Source organism: Eublepharis macularius, chromosome 17 (genome assembly GCF_028583425.1).
Source record: "Eublepharis macularius isolate TG4126 chromosome 17, MPM_Emac_v1.0, whole genome shotgun sequence".
Taxonomy (NCBI): Eukaryota; Metazoa; Chordata; class Lepidosauria; order Squamata; family Eublepharidae; genus Eublepharis; species Eublepharis macularius.
The window spans coordinates 8,134,441-8,159,442 of NC_072806.1; the positions used below are offsets into that span (position 1 = coordinate 8,134,441).

A 25,002-nucleotide genomic window follows, 5' to 3' on the forward strand; every position below is an offset into this window, starting at 1 on the left:
AACAGGCAGGGGGTCAGGCAGAGAGACCATGAAATGTAAGATGTAAAGTTTTGTGACACTGAGGTAAAGCTCAAAAGTATCCAAATAAGCACCTGGAGAACTGTCTGTATATACACAGTCAACCGGGTTTATTTGTTCTTAACAAAACAGGATCCTCGAAAGATACAGTACACAAAAAACGTATTTTTACAGTTAGAGGATTACACAATAGATTCCCCCCTCCCCATAAAAAATCAATTGCATTGAGTACATTCTGTAGCTGATACGTTTGCATCTCACACAGGGAGCAATACATTATCCACAGGACCAGTTGACTGGAGATTGTAACAGATGTCACAGTGGGATCGAGCCAGTCTAATAAAAATGGAAATTTCAGACGTTCACAGACATTTGAGGTTTGGTCAATACTGGAATAGCAGATACCCGAGCATGGCATAACGGTATGATTGTTCTCAGTCTCAAATTGGCATCCAATACGTTTATGGTTTGGCCTCGTCATAGAAGCACTGGCAAACATGTTTGCATGTCTTCAAGTGTCCTCAGAAAAAGGCTTACCATTACAGAGGAACAGGCAGGCGGGTGTCCGAACATGACAAACTCTTCCTGCACAGGAACACTGCGGCAGTTGCAAGTTTGAGACCTTTAAAAACTGACAAGGACATGCCTACAGCACAGATTTAGTAGTCATTTACAGTTTCAATTACCATGGTCACTGCCCCCCCCCAAATTCTAATGGTAACGGACGATACTGAGAAGTCCCTTAGACTGCCTCTCAGAACGATAGCTGCCAAGGTTCCTTGGGAGCAAGTCTCCTTTGTCAACCGAGGATATATGCTCTATTGCTTTCCACCTTGGCAAACATCTTTTGGAGAACATTCCAGTGGATTTCCCAAGACTGCAGCAGGTCACCTTGGAAGAGGCAATCCTTTGGACAAGGCCAGTTAAATCTTGTATCAATATCAATCAATACAGCCAATCAAAGCCTGTGCGGTGTTAGTACAGCAGAGGCCGTGCAATGACTCTGTGATTGTTATGGTGGCAACTTTTAATCAATCTGTTGGTTAAATTAACTGATATAAAACCTTTTAATCAATAATGGTGCCCCCCTTTAGTTCAGGCAGTCTCCCCTCAATGCCATCTTAGAAGAACCATTCTGACACAGAACAGGCATTCTGTCATAAACAATATTACAACCTTGAAATATGTGTTAGGTCATCAATATATACATTTTATTGGAGGGGGGGTGTTGTGCTTTGCTATGTAATGCAAGAAGGGATTGCTAAAATCCATGAAGCCACACCGAGGCCTGTCCAGCTCAGTTTTGTCTACTCTGGCAAGCAGTAGTTCAAGCAGAGAAGCACTTTTCTCTAAACATGAGGTTATACAAGTGGATGGATTCAAAATGGCAGGAATGTGCAACGGCATATTGTTCCAAATAAGCAACAAAAACAAAAATGACATACAGTCTAGGTTGGATGTACATTATGATTCTGCAGGAAAAACGCAGATATCTGGGCTGGGCTGTGGAATCCAGTTTCTAGAGAATGTCAGCTTTTATCTTGAAACAAACCAACAAAATAAGGTTCTAGTCCTCATGGCTGGACATGTGTGTTTGAAAGCCTGGGAAACTCTTAGGAGCCCGAGAGGATTGCTGCATAAGGTATGTTGAAATCAGTCAGAAGAGCTACCCTGTCTGGCAAAGGGCTTGGCTATTCTTCATAATTATAAGCAAAAGGAAAAATAGCAGAAACTGCCAAGTCAGTTATTCACAATCATGCAGATTACCTGTGCTTTTCTCAGTACAGAATTTTGATTTTTTTTTTACTTTCGGATCTGAGCACACACAAGCCTTACCTCCTAGTCCTCATGAAGAGGGAAATCAGGCAGATATCCATGGAATGCCAGAGACAGAGAAAGAAAGGAAGGAAGGAAGGAAGGAAGGAAGGAAGGAAGGAAGGAAGGAAAAGAAAGAAAAGATCTGAAGCGCCCTACAGAATCTGAGGCCCAGAATGGTCTGAGCAGTCATCAAATCCCACCATCCCCATCTCAATATATCGGCTAAACACACCTTCATCCACTTAAGTCCCGTCTGTGCCACTGCCCAAAGGAGAACCAGAAAAGGTTCACTGTGCTCCTGAAAGCACCTAAAAACCCAACAGCTCAAAGGTGAGCAAATTACAGCTCAAATACTACTTCCTGCCAAAGGGACATTTTCAGCTGGGCCCCAAGCTGCTTAACCATTTGTCAGGGGCATTAGGCCTGTACATAAGGGACTTGCAAGGAGAGCGGCCTTGGCCCACCACCAGATCGTACCAATTCTCTCCCATGCTTTCTAAAATCTTCCATGCTAACCTGAAAACCAAAGATGTAGCAAGAACATCTCAGTCATATTTTTTTTAAAAAACTGTGCCATTCCATCCTCTTTGCATTATCTTCTCCCCGAAGAATGCCTTCATTCCTTATGTCAAAACAGGAAACACTTCAGCAAAGAAAAGACCCTGCAGCAACCATGTCATAATCCCGCTTTCCAACAGTCCGTTATTTATTGCATGCCTACATATTAGATCTGTATTTTTAAAAAATTCAAGTTGTTCACCCTCCCATCCAGATGGACCTTACTGTCTATCCCTGCTCTAAAAATTACATTATAAACCTGAATTCAAGAGGACACTAACAGTCGAAACACATGAGATGAAATACCTAGGTTCAACTCATGTTCTCTTACCTAAAGGTTTGTCGGGAAGTGTAGGCGTCCTTGCAGCTTAAAGTTTAGCATTTACAGAGCAGCAGAGAGGGATGTGCGGGGGTCCTTGCAGCTCAAAGTCTCCCGGTGCAGCCAGGCATCGCTCTGCAGGGCCAGGCCGGGTGAGGGGAAGGGAAAATGCTGTGATGCACCTTGAGAGTGGGAGGAAAGGCGCCCCACGCCTGCACTTCCCTCCTCACTGCTCTGTAAATGCTAAACTTTAAGCTGCAAGGATGCCTGCACTGTAAATGCTAAACTTTAAGCTGCAAGGACGCCTGCACTGTAAATGCGAAACTTTAAGCTGCAAGGACGCCTGCACTGTAAATGCAAAACTTTAAGCTGCAAGGACGCCTACACTTCCCTGCAAACCTTTAGGTAAGAGAACACAAGTTGAATCTAGGTATTTTGTCTCATGTGTTCTGACTCTCAGATTAACCAGGAGATGGGGAAGGGGGAATTTGCTATCAAAATTGCTGATGTCACTTCATCGACGGCTAAATATCTCCGGTGGGTCTTGCTGAGAGAATTAGTGGTATCAGTTCCATCAAAGTGAAGTTTGGGTCCATCAAAATGGGTATGGGAAGTGGGTTTGGGGGGTACAGATGTGACCCATAATGAGCTAGTGGTTAGTGCATTATCCTGCACCCCAACTGAATCCCCCTTGCTGGTTCAACTCCAGAAGATGCTTGGACAGTGTCTTGGAATTTTAGACCCTCCGTAACGGTTGATGCCAGCCAGCACACAAGTCAAAAGCAACCATTGCCGTAGACCTTCCAACACACTGTCACTTTGGCTCACGTACACAATGAAGAAAGTCGGACTGCTTCCACGTCTTGCCATGTGCGTGCATTGTGCCAGAAAAAGGCTGCCACATTTCACGTTGCTCTGATGGAGGGTTTGGACCCAGAGACCTTTTACCTTTTTGCATTTTGCAGTCAGAAAGGCAAAAGTCAAGCTCGCTTGTCAACATTTCTTTTGCTCTGAATCTGTTTCTTGTACGACTCCTGGCTTGATCATCATGCAACCTCACCTCACCCTACCTCTGGACTGCAAGTACGACAGGCCCCAGGCACATCCAATCCCTGGGATAGTGGTCTTCCAAAAACAGAGTTTTACTGCAATGGATCAAGGGCCATCTCATTGTTATGGCTTTAACTCCTTCGGGATCAAAGGCTCAGTGTCTTCATTTTTGCCCTGGGGTGGCTGAAGAGTTGATGCCGTCACCAGGCCCTGGATGGTTTCTTGCTGGTGTTGTTTTGCTTTGTTATACAGCAGGACCCCAACCGTCACCAGAACTGTCCCAATGGCTGAGAGGCTGGTGATCTTGTTACCGAACACGATAATACTTAACCAAATAGACAACGCGTGCTTCACTGTACTGGCGACACTGAAGAAGAAGAAAATTATTTGTACAAATCATTAACCTTCATTTTAGCTATCATCCAACTACCAGAATCGAAGCTGAGTATAATGCAAGTTTAAGATCTTAAATCTGCACAAATTTTCCAAGTGAATAAAGTTGAGGGACAGCCTTTTTCCTTTTTCTTTTGAACGAGTTACACACAGCACAACAAGAATCATCTTAGAAGAAACCTGACTCCCTCCTGTATGTCAGAAAAGGGAAAGAAGGAATGTGACTTCTAAGCGCGATTCAAATTGATATAACATTTGTTTCTAGAGACTGCCTGTGGGCATGTGACACAGCAAGAGCCATCTGAGAGAGAAAGCCTTTGTATTTATATTTGTATTTGGAAAAGTATTTCCTCCTGTGGGGAAAATGTAACACATCTTCTAAGATAGCACCTGCTGTCAACATTTTATAAATGCATTGCCCATAATTAAGCTATTTGTTTAAAAAAACATAGCCATCTTATTCACTTAATGGACCGACAAATAAGCTTAAACAGTAAAGCCAGTTCCTAAAATTCACATCACATCTTTTAGCAAAAGAGAACTTGAAACAGTTTCTATAATAAAACTGGACACCGGTAGTCATTGTTAACAGCTATTTCTTGTTGTGATCACAGAACTGTCAATCAGAAAGGGGAGCAACATCTCGCCAACAGCTGTTTTGACCATTTGGGAGGCTCTCTTCTGAATTTAGAAACCAGGATGAGCTTATTGTTGTCGTTCTTCCTTTCTATTGTTCTGGGGATTTGTTTTTTGGCCAGATCTTGTATTAATCTCAACCCTGTTTTTTACCTGAAAGTCACTGGAGAAATTTTGCCCATCAAGGCATAAGCTGTAACACTCTGAAGATGAAACAAGACTCCATCTATTAAGAGCAGCCCAACGACATCTTGATTGTAGTGGAAGCTCCTTCCACTTTTCCCAATGACTGGCACATCCTAAAAGGAAACAAAAAGCCATAAAGCAAGGAAATCTTGGCAAGGGGAGAGCGAAGATCTCGTTAGGCCAGGAATCTGAGATTTAACGAAGAAGCGTAAGAAGAGCCCAGCCAGATCAGACCCTCAGTCCGTTACAGTCTCTCTACACAAGACTTCTAACACTGTTCTTCACATGTCGGGATATGCAATGTTAGCCAAGAAGCATAGTTTTAAATGACAGAGCCGGCGGAGATCTCTCTGGAGGGGATGGTCTCTCTCACAGCCCTCTGCCGCCTCTGGTATGCTGGACTGTCTTTCCTTCCGGAGCCTTTGCTCTGCCGAGGCTTGGTTAATTCAAATTTAATTTGAATTTAATTTGGTTAATTTTAAGCAGTGAGGGCAGCAGAACAAAGGCTCCAGAAGGGGAGACAGTCCAGCACGCCAGAGGCCAGCGGAGGGCTGTGAGAGAATCCGGAGCGATCTCTGCAGGCTCTGTCATTTAAAACTACACTTCTCGGCTAACATTTCATCTCCCGGCACTTGATGAACACACGCCCAGGCGTCTCGTGTAGAGAGACTCCTAGTGTAGCATCCTATCTCACACAGTGGCCAACTAGTTATTCTGGAGGGCCAATAAAAAGGCAGAGAGGCCGAGGCCTTCTCCTGATGCTGCCTCCTGGCACTGGGTTTCAGAGGTTTCATAAAGTCATAGAGCTGGACGGGGCCTTACAGACCATCTAGTCCAACCCCCTCCCCAATGCAGGAACCGCCTAAAGCATCCCCGACAAGTATTCATCCAGCCGCTCCTCGAAGACTGCCAATGAGGGGGATCTCACCACATCCCTAGGTAGCCGATTCCACTGCTGGATTACTCTTAATGCGAAGAAGTTTTTCCTAATGTTCAACCGATACCTTCCGTTCTGTAGTTTAAACCCATTGTTTCAAGTCCTATCTTCTGGGGCCAATAAGAACAGCTCCCCCACAAAAAAGTCTTTAAAATCATGTCTCGCCTCAACTTCCTCTTCTCCAAACTGAACGCTCCCATGTCCCTCAGTCTTTCCTTGTAGGACTTGGTCTCTAAGGTGCTGAAGAGCATCCTGGTTCCTCTCCTTTGCACCCAGTTTTCTGCCTCTGAACGTGGAGGTTCTTTTTAGACAACATGGCCTGTAGCCACTCCTAAGCCTCTCCTCTGAATCTCTCTTTTACAGCCGTTTAGGCCTGGGGCCATCACCACATTCTCAGGCAGGGCATTGCACAAATTAATCACTCGTCGCGTAAAGCCGTATTTCCTGTTATCTGTCCTGAATCGACTGCTCATCAGCTTCATTGGATGCCCTCAAGCATCTCAGGCTGCGAGAAAAAGTGGATGTTCAAGAAAAGGGGAAAGTAGAACCACAGTTACAACTAGTAAAGAGTCCAGTAGCACCTTTAAGACTAACCAACTTTACTGTAGCATAAGCTTTCGAGAACAACAGCTCTCTTTGTCAGATGTACCTGATGAAGAGAGCTGTAATACTCAAACACGGCTAACTCCTCTGGGTCTAGTTACAACTAGGGTTGCCAGCCTCCAAGTGGTAGCTGGAGATCTCCTGGAATTACAACTGATCTCCAGGCAACAGAGACCAGTTCCCCTGGAGAAAATGGCTACTCTGAAGGGTGAAGTCCGTGGCATTATACTCCACTGAGGCCCCTCCCCTCCCCAAACCCCACCCTCTCTAGGCTCCACCCCCCAAATCTCCAGGAATTTCCCAACCTGGACTTGGCAACCCTAGTTACAACTAAGGAGAGGAACGCTACTAAAGAGGGGGAAGTCGTCTCAGTCTAATAATGGAGTTTGGAGGCATGCAATGAAGTTACTGGGGAGTAGCTTCAGGCAGACCGAAGGAAGTACAACTTCACACATGAGCAAAATTCTCCTCTGGAGCAAACTGCCAATAGGAGGCAATGATGAGTTAGGTGGCTTTCAAAGGTAGTTAGAAAGGTTTGTGAAGGAGAGGTTCAGTGATGGTTATTAGCCCAGATAACTAAGTGGAGCCTCCATGTTCAGAGGCAGTATACCTCTGAATGTGAAATGCTTGCTGTGAGGCAACAAGAGAGGAGAGTCTGTCCCCACAATGGGCCTTCCAGGGCATCTGGTTTACAAATGTGAATTTTTGCCATGTTGCAACCATTCTTCAAGCTTTTGGGCTCCCTCCAGCACATCTTATTTATTTAATGTTCCTGTCCTGCCTTTTGGCAATTTATTCCCAAGGCAACTGATGCCGGAATACACACAAACAGATTATAAATTAACCTCGCTCTCTTTTTGTTTGGACTGCTGCTCCATGAAGGCTCTCTTCTGCCAAGCGGCCCATTGCTAATGGAGTCTGAGAGGTGGCAGGACAGGTAATTGATGATAAGAGTTGGAAAAGGAGAGAGCCAGGTGGCTGCTGGACCAAGCCGGTCAAGCAATGCAAGGGGACTCAGGATGCTGGGCTGGCATCTTTAACTTGAAGCAAATCCAACTGCAGCTATTTCAATGCCCCCCCACCCACCGCCTCCTAGAGGGAAGTCTTGGGCCCTTGAATCTGGCATCAAAATGCCAAGGACCAGAAGAGATTCCCGCCTATCAAATCTGCATTGGATTTCAATTGTTATAAGCCATCAATCTTAGCTGAAAGCCAGGGGGGGGATCAAGATGTTTAAAATAACAATAATAAATCCATTCTACCCTAAGCAAGCCACTTTATTAAGAATACAAGCAGAGGCTTGCTAGATCAGCTATTCCAGCAAAGTGGCCAACTAGCTGCTGCTATGAAGCCCATGAGCAGGTCCTCTGGAGAAAAAACCCTTCCCTGTTCTTTTGTCTCCTGAACCTGGTATTCACAGATATATTGCCTCTAAACATGGAAGTTCCATTTATCTATAAGTCTACAAGAACTGCCTTACTGGATTACAACAAAAGTCTATCTAATCCGGCATGCTGCTTTCCAGAGAGGCTAACCAGACACCTCCATGGATTCCATAAGCACAGCATGTAGCCAAGAGCCCTCTGGTGTACAGAGGTATACTGCTTCGGAATATGGAGGTTCCATTTATTTGTAAGTACACAAGTAATTGCCTTGCTGGATGGCTTCTGAGCTGTAGCGGTGGGGATGGAGGGAGAAGAACGGGGACAGATCTCACCATAAAAAATATCCACGCTGGAATGAGCATGATCACTGCCGCTGCGCTGGTGTAGAACTGAAGTTCTGGTGCTCTGTGTAAAAGGAGTGTGTGTGTGTTATAAAGCGTGTGCACAGTTGCACTGAAGATCACAGTCACAAAGGTGAAGCAGAAAAACAACTGATTCTTAAAGCACTGCTGGAATTAAAAGATGACAGAAAGGTAATCCCAGGAAACAATATATACGCAATACACAAAGTAAGGCAATAAAGTAACATTTTATCAACAATACGAAAGTGTATCAAGTTTTTCAAGCAATTCATATGACAATAAATGCAAAAGAATTCATGTCTCAATACTCTACAGTGTATACAAATTCATCCAAGTGGTGGAAAAATCATTTAAGTTCATTCACAACGGTGCAACAGCATGCCTGACAATGAATAACGATGAAGCTGTGAATGAACTTAAATGATTTTTCCACCACTTGGATAAATTTGTATATGCTGTAGAGTACTGAGACATGAATTCTTTTGCATTTACTGTCATATGCAGGGCTTTTTTTCAGCTGGAACGTGGTGGAACGGAGTTCCGGCACCTCTTGAAAATGGTCACGACTGGTGGCCCCGCCCCCTGATCTCCAGACAGAGAGGAATTTAGACTGCCCTCTGCACAGTGGCGGGGAGGGCAATCTAAACTCCCCTCTGTCCGGAGATCAGGGGGCGGAGCCACCAGCCATGTGACTATTTTCACTGAGGGCAATTTAAACTTTTAAAAACTCCCCTTGTTCCAGCTGACCCAAAGTGACATCATTGTGTGGTCCTGTGCTGGCAACCCACTGAGTTCCACCACCTCTTTTCCCAGAAAAAAAGCCCTGGTCACATGAATTGCTTGAAAAACTTGATACACTTTCGTATTGTTGATAAAACATTACTTTACTGCCTTACTTTGTGTATTGTATATATATTGTTTCCTGGGATATCCTTTCTGTCAGTTTCCAGTCCCAGGTTAAGCTCTCTGGCTGGTACAGGAATTAAAAGATGGGCTGTTGAAAGGGGTGAGAGATAAAGGTTTATAACGCTCAGATGAAGGGCTATTGAGAGTTGCACTCAACACCTAGATAAGCCAGCCAGTTGTAGTTAGAAATGAACTTCCTTGGGCTCAATGCCACATGCCCAACACAATTTTAGAACTCTTTTTTTCCTAAAAGAGAGTTGATATCAGCCAGAAGCCCACAATGGGGCATGCTTCTATCGTCGCAAGGTAGAACGCTGAAAGGAGTTCAAAGAGGTGGGAATATGGCATCTGGAGAGGTACATACGGTCATATGCCAAGGTTAGGGAACTAAACAGGGAAGTCAACACCAGCAGGTGTTAACCACATTTTTAACTCTAGCAGCTACATTGACGTTAAAGGCATTGGGAGACCTGACCACAGATCTACCAGGACAACCTTGTTTCATTCCCAAGTTACACACAGAAAACCTACCCAAGAAGTCTAGTTGTGAGCTGTTCCCGGTACAGCTAACAACCCAGTTAATTGGCCTATAAAAACGTTTGCAGTGTCGCAAATACTTACGAGAATCGGTACTTGTCTCCACTTAGTAGTTTTTTGGAGAAAACATTTTGCAAGCTACAAGGGAAAGGAAATTCGCATTTATTTGTTAGCACCGCTGAGAATACAGGGAAATGGCAGGCTTCCCTTGGCTGAGTTCCCAGGACTCGATTTTTAGCTGCCTCCTCCCACCAGTATAGCAATAGACAAATGAAGCTGCTGTATACCGAGACAGACCATTGGTCCATCTAGTTTTGTACTGTTTACCCCAATTGGCAGCGGCCCTCTTGGCTACTTATGCAGAGCAAACAGACATCTGGAAACTCGCTTAATGTGGAGTTTTTTTTATTAAACACAACAGGCTCAGTCTTGAATGCAAAAGGATGCTTTAATTAAACAAACTATGGTTAGTAGGGGTGTGCACCTGAAAAGGATTTGGGTTTCCCGCTTCGAGTTTACCCGAAGCAGGAAAACAATCCAGAATAATCCACATCCCGAAGCGGCAAGCGGCTTCAAGATTCAGGTATTTAAACTGCTTTGGTTTAATTAATCTCTTATATTTTCAAAGAACCTACATTTGAGCAGGGCATGAACGGATGTATCGATTCTATTAAGCCCACAAGGACAAATTCTGTCAGAATAGGGCCTATTCAAAAATCTCCCTGGTTAAACCGTTGTGGTTATAATTTTCTATCTTGCATACAAGAAAGGTCTGCAGTATTGTGGGATGGTAAGAGAGTACATATGGGGAGGTACTGATTTGGGGAAAGAAAGACAAAAAGATAGGGGTGAACAAACTCTGTGGGCTCTCGAAATCAAGCTGCTACAGAAATATCTGGGTAGAGGGAAGGGGAGGAAACCAGTCTTTGTTGAGGCAAAGCAGTCTGAATGACTGTCCATCAGCCAAATGCTTCTTGTGCAAACTAACCATAATTAAAACAAACCCCGGCTTTCATGCTATGCCTGAACTGAGCCAGACATCGTCTTCATGCACACTCTTTGGAATACTCACCAGTCCATAATATTTGTGGACAAAGCTGCGGAGAATCCAAGGATGTTGAAGCTCAGCTCTGTGGCTGTACACAGAGCAAGTCCTCCCATGACGGGAATGAGAGAGAGATTCACGAGCAATCCTGTGAATATCAGAGGTGGGTGGAGAAGGGAAGAGAAACCAGAGCAGAACAGATATTTTAAAAGCGGCTTTTAAAGCCAGGGACCATCAGCACAACGAAATGCATGTACATTTGGTTGTGATTTGATGCAGTCATAGATTTGGGTCACCTGCTTGCTAAAAAGCACATCTGCACTGGTGTAAGTCAGTTACACATATCTCCCAGAATCTAGTCCGATATGCCCACCGCTTTGTAGCTCCTCGCTTTATTCAAGCCACCGAGCAAAAACCGCAATGGCTGTCCGCAGCACTTACCAGTGTATTCTCCTAAAATCATGCGGGACATAATAACAGTAAAAATGGGTGCAGAGCTTTTCACCGTCTCGGCAAAAGAAACGGCGACGTTCTTCAGGCTGACTAGGCCTAAAACCACCGTTGCAAACCTGAAGAGAGAGAAGGGTAAGAAAGATTAATGCAGCATGCTTAAAACACACACGCAAATACCTGTATTAGATAGTTTAAATTTAAATCCCATTTTTTTAATTTAAATTGGATTTTTTTAATAAAATGTTTTTTGAGGAAAAATCTATCTAAAGATAGTTTTCTATTTAAGATGCATTATAGTCCAAAGGTTATCATCATGAAAGAAGGATTAGTTTTTAATTATGTAGCATGACGCTGTATATTCATGCAATGTTGACATTTTTTGGTAAACGAATTCCATTAATCCATTCACAAAGTCATGCTCTTCCAGAGGTTTCTGTAAGATTATTGAGCAATTTTTCTATCTAGAAGATATTATCACAGATGCTTGGTTTTACGGTTCTCAAAACTGTGAATTTGTGCCTGCAGAGATCACGTCTTCTTCACAGCAAAAAAGTTATAAAATAAACATACACAGTTGAGAAAAAGACCTTAATCCCATTGTTCCTTTGCAAATATTTGCACACAGAGCCAACACCTTACCTCTTAAGCGCTAAGTTTCAAAAAATTCAATGAACAGAAGATAGTTGGGAGTGGAATTGATCTGCACAAGAAGCTAAGTGTGAGGAGTCTTTATATAGAAAACCATGATTTAAATCTAGTCTTACTGACTAGTGATTTAAATCGTGATTTAAATCGTGATTTAAATTGATTCAATTTAAATCAAATCCCCCTGGTGGCAGAGCAACCGCTTTGTAGGCAGAAGGTCCCAAGTTCAAGTCTTAACATCTCCACTTAAAGTCTTAAGTCACAGGGGCTGGGAAAGGCCTTTCAGTACATGAAGCCCTGGAGAGCCACTACTCCGAAAAGGAGACAATATTGAGCAAGATTAAACTAGTGACTTGACCATGTAAAAAAGCAACTTCCTATGGTAAGAAGGGAAGCCTGAAGCCCAGAGGGAAGTTGTCTGCTCTGTACACATCTCCAAAACCAGCATCTCCAACTCCGAGGAAAAAAGCTCAACAACTACTACGGTGCATCGGTTCAACCGACTCCAGATGCAGAACGTTAGCTAACCACAGCGCTCGACTGAGCAACAATAGACAGGGCTTTGATGGGGGGAGGCATCCTAACTCTTTACCTCATGAGCCCCACAAAGAGCATGATCATGATAAAGTTGGGCGGGTACGCAAGACGCGTTTTGTGCTGGTACAAGCAGCAGGGGACAAACATCTTCACGCAGCCGATGAAGGTGGTGGAGAGCATTTGGACAGCACCTGAAAGAGTAAAAAACAAAACAGCCGAATGAGGCAAGGACTTCAAATGGATCGTTACCTCTCGCCTGCAGAGGACACCGGCCGATCATATTACTAACACCAAGAGTGTTTGTAAGCCATTTTGAAGCAGCCAAAGCACTTTGCAGACTGCAGTCCGTATACCTCTTTCTTTTTGCCTTCACAACAACCCTGTTAAGTAAGTTAGGATGAGAGAGAATGAATGAATGAATGAATGAATGAATGAATGAATGAATGAATGAATGAATGAATGAATGAATGAATGGCCAAGTCTTAGCAGGGACTTGAACCCAGGTTTCTCCAGCTCTGATGCTCTGACGACTACACTACACCAGCTCTCTAATTTTGCCAGGTGGCGGAGACAGTCACGGATGAAGAACACAGATGCATTGAGATAGATCACCTACTGGCCAACTTAACGGTCTGCCCGGGATTCGAGCAAAGAATTCTCCTGCTTTGAGTAGATGTCTGATGAAATTCCAAAAGTGGGGCAGCCACAGACTGTCATTTCCAGAAGTCACGGGCCAAGCTTCTGTGCCATCTATAACTCCTTTCAAGGCTTGCACCCAGGCCCACAGTGGTTCATAGCCTAACAGAAGACCCACAGCTGACCCGGAGCCAATCCAGAGACTGGCAACAGCGGAGGAAGCAGAGAACAATAAAGTCATGCTCCCTATGGCCTCCTGTAGGTGCCCCTCACATCAAGAAAAGGGACCTCCAGAGACCCCTACTGAGCACAAGGACACCAAGACAAGCTTCCGTTTTCTGATGGGAGGAGCCCTGAAAGGAGAGAACAGTAAAGAGTCCAGTAGCACCTTTAAGACTAACCAACTTTATTTTAGCATAAGCTTCCGAGAACCACAGCTCTCTTCATCAGATGCATCCATAATAACAGTATAACATCTGATGAATAATAATCAATAACAACAGTATAATAACATCCTGCATCTGATGAAGAGAGCTGTGGCTCTCGAAAGCTTATGCTACAATAAAGTTGGTTAGTCTTAAAGGTGCTACTGGACTCTTGACTATTTTGCTACTGCAGACATGGCTAACTCCTCTGGATCTTTGACTCTTTAGGTCTGCTAATGCCGTTGGGGCTCAAAGGAGTGCAAGGGAGTTATGTTCCACCCTATCCAGTGTACTCTGACCTGAATAGCCCAGGTGAGCCTGATCTTAAGCTAAGCAGGGTTGGTCTTGGTTAGTAATTGGATGGGAGACCTCCACTGAAGACCAGGGTTGCAGAGGCAGGCAACGGCAAGCCACCTCTCTTGGTCTCCTGCCATGAAAACCCCACCAGGGTCGCCATAAGTCAACTCTGACTTGAGGGCTCTCTCCACCACCACTGTCCAGTGGAGCCACAATTGGAGGAGGGGGAGAAAATGGGCTGAGAGTCAGAAGCTATGATGGAGAGTCAGAAGCTATGATGGAGGAGGCCAGCCCCCCCTCCCCACATGCTAAAAGATGCAGAAAATCTGCAGCGAAGTCTAGCTCCTTTCCTCTCAGTGGCTTTGCATGCAGAAGGCCCCCGATTCAATCCACGGCATCTCGAGGTAAAAGGACAAGGCAGCAGGTGATATGAAGGACCTCCACCTGAGACCCTGGAGAACCACTGCAAGTGAGAGTAGACGTTACCGATCTTGTTGGACCCATCATCCGATTCGGTATAAGCCAGCTGCATGGGCGTGTTCCGGATAAATAATGCAAATCGCAGAATAAATTATGCAAAACCAGAGATGCAAAGTTACCCAATTAGAGTATTATGGGTTGCAGAATCAAGTTTAACACAGAGTTTGGGTTTTTTTTTAAATGGCCTACTCCCCCAAACACTGCCAGCTATTAGAAGGATCATACTTACCTAGCATGCTCGGTTCACCCTCCAGAAGCGAAAGAATGTATTTATTAAGAAAAAGAGTGCAAAAGCTGAAGAAGAACCACAGGCTGAGGTAGATGAGGGCATGGGAGTTCCAGATGCCCAAGTCCGACTCGATGACGGTGGTCTCGGTGATGGTGATTTTCAAAACGTTCTCGTCCGGCACGCTGTCGCTCCTGGAGATGACAAACTTTTCGGTCCGGTGGTGGAAAAGGGATCCCAGTGGGAAGAGGCCTTTGCTTTTGGGCTTCTCCTTGAGAAGAGGAGAGACGACAACAGCAGCATCCTCCAGAGTTTGACCCGCCATCTTGAGGCCCGGAAGTCGGCCTTGATGCAACAACCATTGGTCAAAGGCAGCCGCTTGGCCAAGTGGAAACAGCCCTTCAGCTCTGGCAGCGTGGCTCCCAGAGGCACCTCTCGCTCGTGGGTAATGTTAGATCCTTTTTCCAGACAGGAGTTCCGTTTCCTGAGTAAAGAACTGGATTAAAAAAAAATCAGAGAAAGAAAGAAAAGATTACTATGGCCTAAACAACATGTGATGTTTGGAGTGCTGTGAATGGAATGCGTTTCTTAGACTTAGCACAAAAAAGAAGCTGAAGAACTCAATATGAATCAGGGCTACAGTACTGGGAAAGGGGGGTGTTAACTGATGGATAATCCAAGCTAACATCCTTCCTGCCAGCAACTTTAGGTCCAAAAAATGTGGAAAGATTGGCATTGGTACCTTCCCCCACTCCCCCCTTACTAGGTCTTAAAGAAGCCTGAGGCAGCCATTTCCAAGTGGCATGTTGGGAGAGATTCAACCTCCTCCACAATGTCACACCCAGGGGTCACTTCTTAGAAAAAGAGCTGGAGGAACGTATTAGCACAACTCATTAGCATATGCCACGCCCCTTGCCATCACTGGAAGTGTGTCATTAGCATGGCTGATTTGCATATGCCACACCCCCTGACATCACCTATCCTGGCTGTTTTGGAGCCAATCCTGGCCGTTCAGAGCCGAAATTGGGCCCAAAATGGCAAAAAGGGGCTGAAAAATGGCCAAAAAGGGACCCAAAATGGTCAGGATCGGGCCGCTGCTGAGTAGGAGAGTGATCCACCACCCGTCAGACGCCTGATCCAGGCTGTTTTGGCCCCAATCCAGGCTGAAACAGGCCCAAAATGGCTGAGTCAGGTGGGCAGGGCCACCTGACATGACCTCTTCAAGGAACTGCCAGAACTGTGTTCCAGTGCATTCCCCCTCAGAATGAGCCCTGGTCACACCACAGATTCACCCCCTCCCTCAGCAGTTTTTAGGGTCAACATTCAATGTCTTGATTTCCCGTTAGGGTTGCCAGCCTCCAGGTAGTAATATAAAGGGAAACCCATGGGGGTTGTTAAGACTACTATGCACAGAATGCAAAAGCTTACTTTATACAGTAATCGTTTACTTGTAACTCAACATGCAAAATTCATAACATGAAAATTAATTTGTACATATTCAATGAGAGTTTACATAGAATGAACCTGCAAAGTAAATATAAGTTAGCCAGTGTCCAACTCGTGTCTTCTTAAGTATCACAAACTGCACCAACATAAATGATGTCTTCTCTGAACGCAAAGCAGCAAGGGGTTAAAGTGTCCATGTATATTCCACTTCACTGCAAGTCGCTCACTCGGAAGCAAGAGACACGCCCAATCTGGGGCCGGCTGAAGCTCACATTTCGATAACACCTCATCAGGGGCGTCAGTCTCAACATTATTTTACTCCCAGCTGTGTGCGTTTGGCATACAGTTCTTATTGTCTCGATCCCAATGGACCATGTCAAAATATCCCACTGGTAACTATCGGCGGCCGTTTATTCTCTAGCGCGCCAAGATCTTTAAGAAAGCTGTGCTTACCTCAGACGGGGCGCGCTAGAGAATAGTAGTAGTCTTAATAGTAGTAGTGCATAGTAGTCTTAACAACCCCCGTGGGTTTCCCTTTATATTGTTAGCAACAACGGGGGTGGCCCCTCCTTTTTTGTTAGCCTCCAGGTAGTGGCTGGAGATCTCCCGGAATTACAACTGGTCTCCAGGCCACAGAGATCAGTTCACCTGGAGAAAATGGCTACTTTGGGGGGTGGACTCTATGGATTTATGCCAGCCCAAGGTCCTCTCCTTCCCCAAACCCCACTTTCTCCAGGTTTCTCCAGGTTTCACCCCCCAGATCTCCAGGAATTTCCCAACTTGGAGCTGGCAACCCTAGTTCCCGTCACAGCATATGGTGCTTGGTCCCAGGTATGCAACTCTGGTCTCACCATTTGTAAGGTCTGTTTTTTTTCCTTTTTTCCAAAATTCTACAATCTCTGATGCCTTTCTCTGCAATTCAACACTACCCGAAACAGTTCCTCTTCAGTTCAAGAAAGGGGACTGGAGCAGCTGTATTTTCTTACCCAAAATTCCTTTCAAAGCCTAAAAGCTTGTGACTTTAAAAAAAAAATGAATCCCACCTAGGAGAAGCGCAAAAAATCATACGTCCAAGGACCTCCAACCCCAGTACAAAACCTAGATATGAAGCTAGAGACCGAACTGCAGGAAATCTGCCGTTTGAATCCTGCCTCACAATTCAGTCTTAGGCCAAACCAGACGTAACCAACTTATAGTTCCTAAATGAAGGAAGGAGCTTTCCCCACAAAAGAAAGGAATTAAACCCTGCTCCCTCATCCATATTGCCTCACTGCGCTTTGTTGCTTGAGGAAGTTTTCACCCACTCCAGCCCTAATACAGAAAGAGACCCAAGCCAAGGAGAAAGATACTTGTGGGCAGGTAGAGGTCCCCCCTCCCATTTCAGCTTCCTCGCACTGATGGACTCCATTATGTGTGAAAGCAATAGCTCTCCCCATGCACCTCTCACTTTCCGAGTATATAAATATTAATCTGTTCACATTTTTAATCTTTCCATCTTTCAAGGAGCTCCAGACAGCACACATGGATGTCTCTCCTCTGTTTTATGCTCACAACAATTCTGTGAGGCAGGTGACACTTGAGAGACGACAGTTGACTCAAGGTCACCTCATGAGCTTCTAGGACAGAGATGGGATTTGAATGCAAGCCTCCTCTATCCACAGCTGATGCTCTAACCACTACACAACACTGCCTCTCCTTTGATACTGCTTCACACAGAGGTTGATGTGCTCTCCACGCCCTCACGCCCAGTCTCCTTCGAACATTTTTGGCCTTTTCAATTTCAGGGGGTTGCACACTTATTCCCCTCCCCCCATCTACCATTTTTTACCTTGACCATTAAACAAGCTGTTTTCTCAGCTTCACTCATCCGATGCATAACACGGGGATAACCAGACTGACCTACCTAGCAGTCTTGCTGTACGTATTTAACAAGAATCTGCATCAAGTTCTATAAATCATGAGAGGGAGGGCAGGAACGGAGGAGCCGGTACTATGGTTGCCAAGCCCAGGTGGGTAATTCCTGGAGATTTGGGGGGGGGGTGGAGCTGGGAGAGGGTGGGATTTGGAGAGGGAGCTCTGCAAAGTATAATGCTATAAATTCCCACCTCCAAAGCAGTCATTTTCTCCGGAGAACTAATCCCTGTCATTTGGAGAGCAGTTGTCATTCCAGATTTCCAGGTTCTACCTGGAGGTTGGCAAGCCTATGTGCCCATGATAATGCCAATCAAAACTTTGGGGTTAGGAAGGAATTTTCCTCCAGGCCAGATCAGCCAGGAATCCTAGAGGATTTCTGCCTTCCTCTAGGCATAGAGCAGGGGTCACTGGGGGAGTGGAGGGGGTGAAGATAGCTGTGAAATTCCTACATTTTGCAGAGGGTTGGACTAGATGACCCTTGGGGGTTGTGTTCAGCTCTACATTTCTAAATACTAAGTCTTATTACTAGCCTTTGCATAGATATTGTAAAATATTTAATTTAGGCAATTCTATCCTGCACCTCTCAACCAAACTAGCTCTCAAAGGCAGCAGTAAACACAACCAGATAAAACAGTTGAGGTACAAAATATGTGAGAAAGCAACTGGTTAAAGGTTAAAAACGAGCAGCAAAAGAAACCGAAAGTTCAGGCAGCATCCAACACCTCACAGAAATAACGAAGTATTGTCAAACAAACAGAACTAACTGCATCAGTCAACAATAAAAGTGCATAAACATAAAATTCAGTTGTGGAATACATACATGCACATAAAACGGCAAGCAGTCTGGGAGACCCGAGTTCAAATCCCCATTCAGTCATGGATGACCTCGCTTCAGCCACTGTCAACCGAAGCGCCCTCACAGGGCTGTTGTGCGGATCAGATGAGTAAGGGGAGTAGAGAGATTCGGACCTACCCAGAACATAAAGATCCTGTTTGAAGCCTCTTCGAAGGCAAGTTACAGCAGGCTGGCTAAAAATGGACTTCCAGACAAATTAATTAAGATATAAAGTCATGAAATATTTACTTCTAACATGGCTGGCTATTTCCCCAGCAACAGAGAAGCCTTAAGTACTTTAATCACGTCACTGACCTTTTAAACTGACTTTAAACCCAGCACGAGAGGCAAACCTTTGTGTCTCTATGCCACGTCTCAAAAACGCTCTCTCTGCCAGAATGCACACATGTTTACGCATGTTTTGAAAAACACCGAAAGGGACAGAGTGTGGTTGCTGTGCTGGAGAAGACGAGCCGAAGAAAAACAACACAAAAAAGGCAAGATTCCTCACTGCTTCTACCGGGGCAGAGAATCGGGAGTCAGATTGTTAAAAAAGGAAATTCTGCAAGAGGGGAAGGCCCCCAAGCTTGCTCAAGCAATTGTATTGTGGGAAAACAGAGAGAGAAAGTGATCACAAAATGGCAAAAAAGATCCAATCCATTGTGGCCTCAAAATTGCCTCAGGTGCAAAGTTCTCTAGGGCAGAGAGCAAATGCCTAAATAGTTTTGAGCCCAGAGGACTTGAAGAGCGTCTTACATTTCTGTCAACCCGCCCCGGCTTTGACGCAGAAAAACCCGGGTTCGAATCTCTACTCAAGTCACCAAGCTGAATGGGTGACCTTGGGCCAAGCACCCACCTCTCAGAGTTGTTGTACAGAGGGGGGAAATGAGTTAATTCCAGGCACAGACACTTCTCTGAGCGCCTTGGAGGGTGGATGGGGTATAAATGTAAGGAATGAATCAATGAACAAAGTTGATGGATGCCCCCTCTGCAGAAATCTGCCTCAGACTGTGAAGGGGAAAAAAGGGTGTTTGGTGGTACATGTGTTTGGGGCAGGGTCTACTTGGTGCAAGAAACTGCTGAGGAAAATCATTTTGAAAGAAGAAAAACAGGATTCTCTCCACAAGGTTGTGTGAAAGGCAACTATTTTTATCTTCACAACTACCCTGTGAGGTAACAGCAGGTAGGAAGGGCAGAGCACAAAGGACAGAGAGACGGACAGGAACTGGCACTGGCACACAAGAAGACTGACTCAAGGGATTGTGACTGAGTGGCACCCTTCCCTCCCTCCGGTTAACCAAACAAAAATTTTGCAAATGGCAATCGAGAGACGTTCTCCTGTGCAATTTCTAAGAAATAAAACAGCAATCTCCGTGCAAAGTCCATTGCCATGCTGAGAATTTCAGCAGTCACACTACACAAGCAAAAACCTCGTAAGAGTCTCTCCCACCCACAAACCATACTCACACCCTGAAAGTCTGATACAAGCCCGGCATCTGGAAGGAGACAAAGGCATTGCCAGACGCTAACGCCACGTCTAGAGCTTTTCGCCTAAGACAATTTGCCCGGCCCTCTTATACAGCTCCCACTGCTTTCCAAACAAAAGACCCCTCCACTCAAATTTGGAGACGGCTCCAATCTGGGTGGTGTTACTGTCTCCTGTGCGGAGTGGGTGGAATTCATTTGAGCAATAATGCGCTTCAAAATAGCTTAGCTGCATCTTTCACTGTAGAGAAAGGTCAGGAAGGAAGAACAGAGGAAAGGAAGAACATTTTCAAACCTTGCAACATAAAAAAAATGTAGAAACAGATGGATATTTAGGGAATTTCTCTCTCGCCTTTCCACTAGGGGAGGGGTTACAGGGATCGACTCGAATCTTGGAGACCTGAGTTGGAACGCCTTGGAGAGCGATGATGAAGCTTGCTGGCCAATCCTCAGCCAGTCACTCGCTCTCAGCCTAACCTACCCCAAAAGGCTGTTGTTGTAAGGATAAAACATGTACACTGCTCTGAGCTCCTTGGAGGAAGAGCAGGATAAAAATATGATTGAACAGATAGGTGGAAATAGCATCCAAGGCAACAACAATTTCTAAATACTCTTCTTAACAAAAACAAGGAGTAAAACAAATCCCCCTAAAACCAAACTGTATCAGCAGCAGACGCTGATTTAAAAAAACACCACCAAGGAAAACAGCTGACAGGCACCAGTAATATCAAAAGTCTAAAGAAGTTCCCACTGCAAAAACTCTCTGAAATGTGGGGTCAGAAGGAAAGCATTAAGGGAACTAGATAACCCTCATGGGGCAGAGAGTTCCAGAGTCTAGGTACAATGACTCAGACTACATGCCCACTAATGTCTCCAGGGCCTAAGCCCTGGGCCTAGATTTTGTTACACATTTGCATTCAGAGTTTATTTTAAAAAGAGAAACTTACTAAAATGGAAAGCTCACCCTCCCTTCCCGCCAAATTAAATCGAAACTGCTTTGTTGGGAGAAAAACTCTTGGTCTTGATTGAAACCTGGACTGATTTGAGCATACACATACACTCTTTCTGGCGACTTGGAGTTTTGTTTGTACTGCAGCAACTATTGCATCTGGAAGGAAAGCGACGCATTCACAACTCAGTCAGTGTGATAATACTAGCTTTCTGGTTGTACTCTTCTAATTTAACACCCAGAGTGAGAAAGAAACCCAGAGTCCAAATTGCATCCTAATTGAACGGAAGCATAGTCACTGACAAACTCTTGCTCAGCAACTTTATGGCTGAAAAGTTCAAAAGCTTTTTTTAAAAGGTACTTTTTCTTAAAGATCAGTGGCTGAGGTCAGCAGCAAAACATCCTGGAAGGCTAAAATGCTTTCTCTGCTGCTTTCTGAACGATGCTTTCTTTAAAAAGTCAGATTTATGTCTGAACTTCAAAGCAAGCTCCCCAGGCAAACTTGTTCATCCAAGGCGTTAAAAAAAGGCCCAGCAGCAAGATGGACGAAGGTGAGAGATAAAAGTTAAGTAGATACCGGCGTACCCTAAAGCATTATTTGTAAGGACTACTGTGAAAACATTGTTCTTAACTAGCATTTAATGAAGGACTTCAAGTCCTAGATGGCCTTATTGTTGTTTTTTCAAACGTCCCGTCTCCAACCAAAGTCTTGCAAAGGAAACGTGTGTGGGTCAGTGGAAACATATGCTGTAGCATGTACCGCCTGTCTTCCCTTGCACCATCCATCCATGTGCACATCACACTGGCCACATGTTGCTCATGGAGCAGTCTCTGTATTTGGTGGAGTCAAAGATATATTTTATGGACAAGACTGGATAGCTTTTAAAGGGGCACCAATGCTTTCCCCCTATGTCTGAATCCAGGGAAGCTAAGAATACCCTTCACAACATTGCCTCAGGGTGGTAGCCACGTTGGTCTATAGTAGAAGAGCAAGATCCGAGTCTAGAGACCCGAATCTTGTTCTTCCCAATATTGGTATTGAATTTTAGTGTCCTTTATATTGGCCTGCAAGCTCTTTTGATAGCCCACTTGAGCTGAAAAGGCAGATAAGATTATAATAAATGAATAAGAAAAATTCCTCGATGGCAGCAATTATTAACTAGGATTGCTAAATTGAATTTTCATCACACAACTAAGATCACGGAGATCACAGTAGAGGTCTGGTTGCCTACATAGCTTTCTTGTAGCCTCTCCAGAAGTACCAGACGGGCCTGGGTCACATCCAGTGAGGGTGTTATTGTAGATGAATAACAATCAGATACATCTGCGAAGCAGCAAATCTATGAACCAGAATAGCCAAGAACAGAACTTCCATGTTCAGGGCTAGTGAACCTGGATGGTGGAGCACAAATCCAAGAGGCAATTACCTTGACATTTGGAAGTGCTGGAAATCAACAAGATCTTGATTTGATCTGGTAAAAAGAGGATCTCCTCTTTCCTGACTTTGGATTTGAGACAGAAGAAGAAGGGAGTTTTGACTCTCGAAAGCTCATGCCCTGAAAATCTGGTAGGTCTTTAAGGTGCCACTGGACTTAAATCCCGCTGGTCTTCTACAGACCAACACAGCTGACCACTTGAAACTATTTCCTGACTCAAGCACTCCACAGCGCCTTAACAACAACAACCCGTCTGCAACTACTTTCCCCTGGCCCCCGACAATTGCACTAATTTTTTTAATTATAGCTTGCACAAGCCGCTTTGCTCACAGGTGAACATTTTTAAAGAAACAAAAGTTCCAATTCATATCAGGGGCTGGACAGAAACCGGTTTGGGGAGGCTACTGGAGCGGTCTAAACACTCTGGTGAACTCCCATCCATCTCAACATCTGCACACAAACGCGGAATACTTGTCAGGGATGCTTTAGGCTGTTCCTGCATCGGGCAGGGGTTGGACTAGATGATCTGTAAGACCCCTTCCAACTCGAGGATTCCGTCCCTGCAATCCTCCGCACCTTTTCCTGGGAGTAAGCCCCACCAGATAGACCTGAGTGAGATTCTGAGCCGACTGCTTAGGACTGGTATGTTAGACTCCCAGCCTGCAGTGCCTAGTAAGGACCTGAAATTAACTCACAGTGCAATCCCAAACAGAGTTCCTCCGGTCTAGGCCCATAGATAATCATGGGCTTAGACTGGAGCAACTCTGTTTAGGACTGCATTGTCCGAACAAGGCAAAGGTCGGTTTCTGTATTGGCGAAGCCCCAAACACGCGGGGATTGCTCCAAATGGACCAGAACGCGACTCTTTCTCTGCAGACGCACTCCAGCAACGCCGCCCTGGGAACAGGGTCCGAGGAATCTGGGGTTCGGCTACATCCAGCCCCCACCTCTCGACAAAGCCCTGCTCTGGAAATGCAAATATTCTTTCTCGGTTCCGAAACCGAGATTCTGGGCTCAGCCTTGCAAAGGGTTGCACGGAGGCATGCACAGCCTCCCCGCCCCTGCCCTGCTCTGCAAGGCACCCGCACGCCCCCAGCCCCTCCAACACACCCACCTGCCTCTGGCCCCGCGCGGGGCTCTCCTCCTTCCTCCCCAGCCATGATTGCCGCCGCCACCCTCGCCCGCACGCCCAGGGCTCCTCCTCCGCCAGGCGGGGCACCAGCAGGGAAGCGGCCGCCCCCTCCGGAGGGAGGAGGAGACGGCTCGGCCAGGCTGCCCTGCGCCTTTCTCGCGCCAGGAGGCTTCTCCGCGCCGCAGGTGGTTCGCTTGCGGAACTCACCGCCACAAGGTGTGAGGCCGGCCGCTGGCTTAGATCGCTTGAGTCACATCCGAGTTACGTCGGTACAGCAGGATTTCAGTCCGGTCTTCTTACAGTGCAATCCTAAACAGAGTTACTCCAGTCTAAGCCCATTGCTTTGAATGAGCTTAGACTGAAATGACTCTTCTTCGGAGTGCACTATTAGTCTAAGGTGTTACTGGACTCAAATCCTACAGACCAAAATAGCCACCTACCTGAAACTTAAGATTTTTCAGAGTATACGCGTTTAAGAGTCAACGCTTCCTTCTTCAGATAGCATAAGATTGACTCTCGAAAGTTTATACCTTGAGAATCTTGTTGGGTCTCCAAGGTGCCCCTGGACTCAAATCCTCTTTGTACTGCAGATCAGCACGGCTGCCTACCTGAATTCACTCTGGTAGTGTACATGTTAAAAGCCTAAATGGAACCTCTGTGCTAAGGAGTAATATACCAGTTTCTGAAAGGCGACAAGTTTTGGCCTCTGCGCAGAATTATCCTCAGCTGTGTAGGGTGGCTTCGGACCACCATTGCTCTCGCTGCCTATTTTAATAGGGGTACAGGTATTTGGGGGCAAATAAGTGGGAATATATTCCTGGTTCTGAATCAAAACTCCTCCTGCTATAAGATAGGAGTAAATGTACACGTGCTTTCGGTCATTTAATGACTGCAACATCAAGAGATGATTGTGTGGGTAAAACAATACAGACCAAACACTGCTGACAAAGCTTTTAACTCAAAACACAATGCTTTTCAGTGAAAACAATGTATATCCATTTGTGAGTCATCAAATAATAAACTGTGTTGCGCATTGAAAAAAAAGTTTTGGCCTCTGCGCCTTTCCAGGAGCATCTAGCCGGGTACTGAGCAAAACAGGATTTCTTTGATCCAGTAGGGTTCTCCTTATGTTAAAAGGATCAGCTCGGATCTTCTTTTCTGTGTTAGTCTGCAGCAGAACAGCAGGATTTGAGTCCAGCGGCACCTTAGAGACCGACAAGGTTTCCAAGGTGTAAGCTTTCAAGAGCTCCCTTCTTCAGCTACAAGATAGATATTAATGTTTATAATTGTGCCCAAAGGGGAACCTTGAACCATTGTGGGTTGCCAACGCTGGGTTGGGAAATTCCTAGAAAT

General features: G+C 45.3%; 1 protein-coding gene across 2 annotated transcripts; it reads right to left on the reverse strand.

Annotated features, from left to right (window-relative positions):
• Nucleotides 1-105: 105 nt before the first annotated feature.
• On the reverse strand, nucleotides 106-23,710 carry SLC35E2B (solute carrier family 35 member E2B). Of its 2 annotated transcripts, XM_055001905.1 has the most exons (10): nucleotides 23,632-23,698; nucleotides 18,633-18,781; nucleotides 14,456-14,948; nucleotides 12,444-12,579; nucleotides 11,195-11,322; nucleotides 10,781-10,901; nucleotides 9,793-9,846; nucleotides 8,236-8,308; nucleotides 4,946-5,091; nucleotides 106-4,130 (listed from the first exon to the last, which is right to left on the reverse strand). In XM_055001905.1, the coding sequence occupies exons 3-10, from the start codon at nucleotides 14,775-14,777 to the stop codon at nucleotides 3,887-3,889; spliced, it is 1,224 nt and encodes a 407-aa protein (XP_054857880.1). In that variant the 5' UTR covers nucleotides 14,778-14,948; nucleotides 18,633-18,781; nucleotides 23,632-23,698; the 3' UTR covers nucleotides 106-3,886. The 2 variants fall into 2 exon arrangements, with proteins under 2 accessions (XP_054857880.1, XP_054857879.1); XM_055001904.1 differs by lacking the exon at nucleotides 18,633-18,781 and having other exon boundaries at nucleotides 23,632-23,710.
• Nucleotides 23,711-25,002: the final 1,292 nt, after the last annotated feature.